The sequence below is a fragment of the Raphanus sativus genome, unplaced genomic scaffold, assembly GCF_000801105.2.
Source record: "Raphanus sativus cultivar WK10039 unplaced genomic scaffold, ASM80110v3 Scaffold0172, whole genome shotgun sequence".
Classification (NCBI taxonomy): domain Eukaryota; kingdom Viridiplantae; phylum Streptophyta; class Magnoliopsida; order Brassicales; family Brassicaceae; genus Raphanus; species Raphanus sativus.
Window position 1 is genome coordinate 1 of NW_026615492.1, and position 3288 is coordinate 3288.

The window sequence follows — 3288 nt, forward strand, 5'->3', positions numbered from 1 at the left end:
GGTGCGTGCGGATACGGAGATCTCGTCAAATCTGGATACGGTATGGCCACGGTTTGGTCTGAGCGAGACTCTGTTCGAGCGCGGTCAGATCTGCGGCGCCTGTTTCGAGCTCAGATGTGTGGATGATCTCCGCTTGTATCCCTGGGACTTCCATCATCCTCACCGCCACGAACTTCTGCGCTCCTAATTACGGGTTTGATCCCGACGGTGGTGGTCACTGTAACCCTCGAACAAACACTTCGTTTTGCCGATCGAAGCGTTTAGAAGATCGCTATTGGAAAGCTGGCAAACATGCCCGTCCATATCGAAGTGCGTTCATCGAAATCTCAACGTCATTCGCGTTTCTAATTAGAAATGCGTTTGCGTAGTGGGAACGCAGTTCTTCTTTTGGCCTCTTTTTAATTTGAATTTTTTTTAAACAATTCATTCAAGCAATGATGAGATGCGTTTGCCTTTTTCTTCGACATCTCTGTGCTTTATGTGAGCTGAGTTTGCCCTACATGCTGTCTTGAACGTAGCAAAATTACTGTATTATCCCTGACCGTTGATCGTTTCTAGCTTAATTAAACAGAGTAGACTAGTGCGTAAGAAGATTCAACTATGATATATAAATGTGTTTGGATTAGTTGTATATTTGTAACAAAGCTGTAGAGCATCTGCATGTCATGTGTAGTGTGATAGGCCTGCTCACATTTAAATTGCTAGGAAGAGAATGGGAATCAATGATAGAATGAAACTGATTGCTTATTGAAACCAGGCAATCACTAATTTTCCGGTTAATTATTATGATTCATTGGTTTGTGGAGTGTTTTGTGACTGCTAAGAGTTTACAGATCATGTAACCATTGTGGCTGGTTTTTGCCAAAACAGGATAAAACTGTAGAAGGGAAGGGAGCATCAGGTTTACAGTAGATGGTGGAGGCATTTTCGTTCGGTCTGATCACCAATGTTGCGGGTTCCGGCGATATATCCGCTGTGAAGATCAAAGGGTCGAGAACCGGTGGTTACCAATGGGTCGTAACTGGGGACAGAACTGGCATATCAACGCTGATCTCAAGAACCAAGCTCTCTCGTTTGAAGTGACTTCTAGTGACAAATCAACAGTCACAGCTTACAACGTCGCTCCTAGAAACTGGGATTACGGACAAACCTTCGAAGGCAAACAATTCGAGACTCCGTAAGACACAGAGGATGTCTCGTGATTCTTTTTTGTTACTGGTGATGAATTTTTTGATGGTCTAAGAAGAGTAGTGATCACACAAACATCACTATTGTATCTATTTTGTTGTTTACATTATTACTCTCAAATGCTTAAAGCAATGGGTTACCAAAAAAACCATAAAAGAGTGCATTATAAAAAAACCTATAGCCAAGAATGTAAAAGTTCACTTAGATCATTTAGACCAAAAGGATCATCGTGTGTTGTAAAAAAAAATAACTCCTATGAACACATCCCATTTCTCCCTACAAAGAAAACTCCAAACAATTAAAAAAAAAAGAAAAGAAAAAAAAACCTGTATCATCATCAATCATAGACCTCTCTCTCATAAGGTTTGATGAGATTCGATAAGCAACGCGTTAAGCATTACATGAACAGCAGCATCATACACCGCAGAGTCATAATGCATCCCATCGAGCGTACACTGCGGTCCACAGTTCCAAGTAAAAGACTGCACATCAAGCAATATAAGCGGACCTCCCATCTGTCGCAATATCTTACTCTCCCCTAACGTCCTATCATACTCATGCCACACCGTATCACTCATCTTCTCCTTCTTCTCCTCACTATTCAACATACCATTAATCAAAACCGGCATCCCTATCCAGAACATATGCATAGACCTCCCCGAAACCGACCCGCCTTTCGTCGTCACTGGCACTAAAGACTCAACATGACTCCTCAGCTCCTTCAACCTAAACCCGAAATCAGAAGCGTTGTTGACGTGGAGCATATGCCACAACCCGCTTCCATGATCACCACGTCAGGGAACTTGCTCCTCTTCTTGTAAGAGACGACGAGATCGTCGAGATCTTTCTCGTAAGGAGCCCACACGAAGTCCAGATTCATCCCAATCTCCTTAACCACGACGCTGTAATCGCTATGCCTCTTGAAAAGCTCCTCTCTAACCGAACCCATAGCTTCGGAGCCCGAACCTAAAACAAGATTCAACAAAGACAACGCCACGAACCTCGCCTGCGAGTCTCCAGCCACAACCACCCAAGATCCGTTCAGAAGCTCAGAGACATCGAACTTATCAAGCTTCTGAAACTCGCAGCTCAGAACTTTCTCGATTTCACCCAATCCCAACCCAAGTTCGAGCTCGAGCCGTTGCTGCTGTTGTTTCTAGGTCTCGGCTTGACGTCCCAGACGATCTGATTCACCTCGTTGATGCACGAGACGCGTGGTCGTAGACGACGACGGAGGATACGGAGGCGACGATGTCGGAGACGGAAGGGAAGTAAGGGGTGAGGTGGACGCAGACGGCGAGGGAGATGAAGAGAGCGCCGCTGAAGAAGAGAGCTTGTGCCTGCTTAGGTGCCAGCCGGCCATAGCCATGGGGACGAAGAGGACGAAACAGGCTGCTAATACTCCGAAGTGAATCGCTCCTAGCATCTGTCTTCTTCTTCTTCGATCGAAGGAGGTTTCAGACACATCTGAGATTAGATCTTTTAGATCATCATAAAGTATAGATTTTTTTTTCGAATTTTTTTTTTCTGTGATTAAAAAAGATAGGGGAGGGGCTACGAGTTTTAGGTTTGGTGGAGAGATTCAATCAGGAATTGAAAATAGAATTGAAGGCAAAGATGAAAGCTTGGTGAAATTGAAAGGAACAGAACAACCGTAGGTTTCTTCTTCTTTTTTTTTTTTTTTTTTGCTTTTAAGTTTCCATTTTTGTAAGATCTCGGACATTGTTCAGCTCATCTTAGCCGTGAGATTAAAGATGATTCTAACGTGCGCAATGCGCTTGATCTCACGTGATCGCTTTATAACGTTTTGAAATGACGATAGAGCCCCTGAGCCTAATTGGTATAAAATTATTAGATATCTTAATAAGCTTCAGGGCCTTTTGCTGTGCTAGCCCAAAATGTTTTTTGAGATGTACGGTAGAACCTATATAAATTAATAATCTATAAATTAATAAATTTTGTCGGTCCCAAGTTGGGTTAGTATTAAATATAACACAAATCGATAAAATAATAAGATAATAATATTTTAAAAATTTTATGTAAATATACAGTCCCCTTAAAATCATAAATTAATAATATATCTATATATAATTTTTATAT

The 3288-nt window shown here is 42.1% G+C and overlaps 1 protein-coding gene and 1 pseudogene across 1 annotated transcript; one reads left to right on the forward strand and one right to left on the reverse strand.

The window, feature by feature from the left end:
• The first annotated feature begins 6 nt into the window (after positions 1–6).
• Positions 7–1318, forward strand: LOC130501353 (expansin-A13-like; annotated as a pseudogene).
• Positions 1319–1420: 102 nt separating this feature from the next.
• LOC108863429 (protein ALTERED XYLOGLUCAN 9) lies at positions 1421–2772 on the reverse strand. Its single transcript, XM_018637850.2, is given in 5 exon segments — positions 1421–1972; positions 1975–2283; positions 2286–2402; positions 2405–2521; positions 2524–2772. Coding segments are annotated over 5 exon segments (1062 nt in total). The 5' UTR covers positions 2615–2772; the 3' UTR covers positions 1421–1544.
• Between the last annotated feature and the right edge of the window lie 516 nt (positions 2773–3288).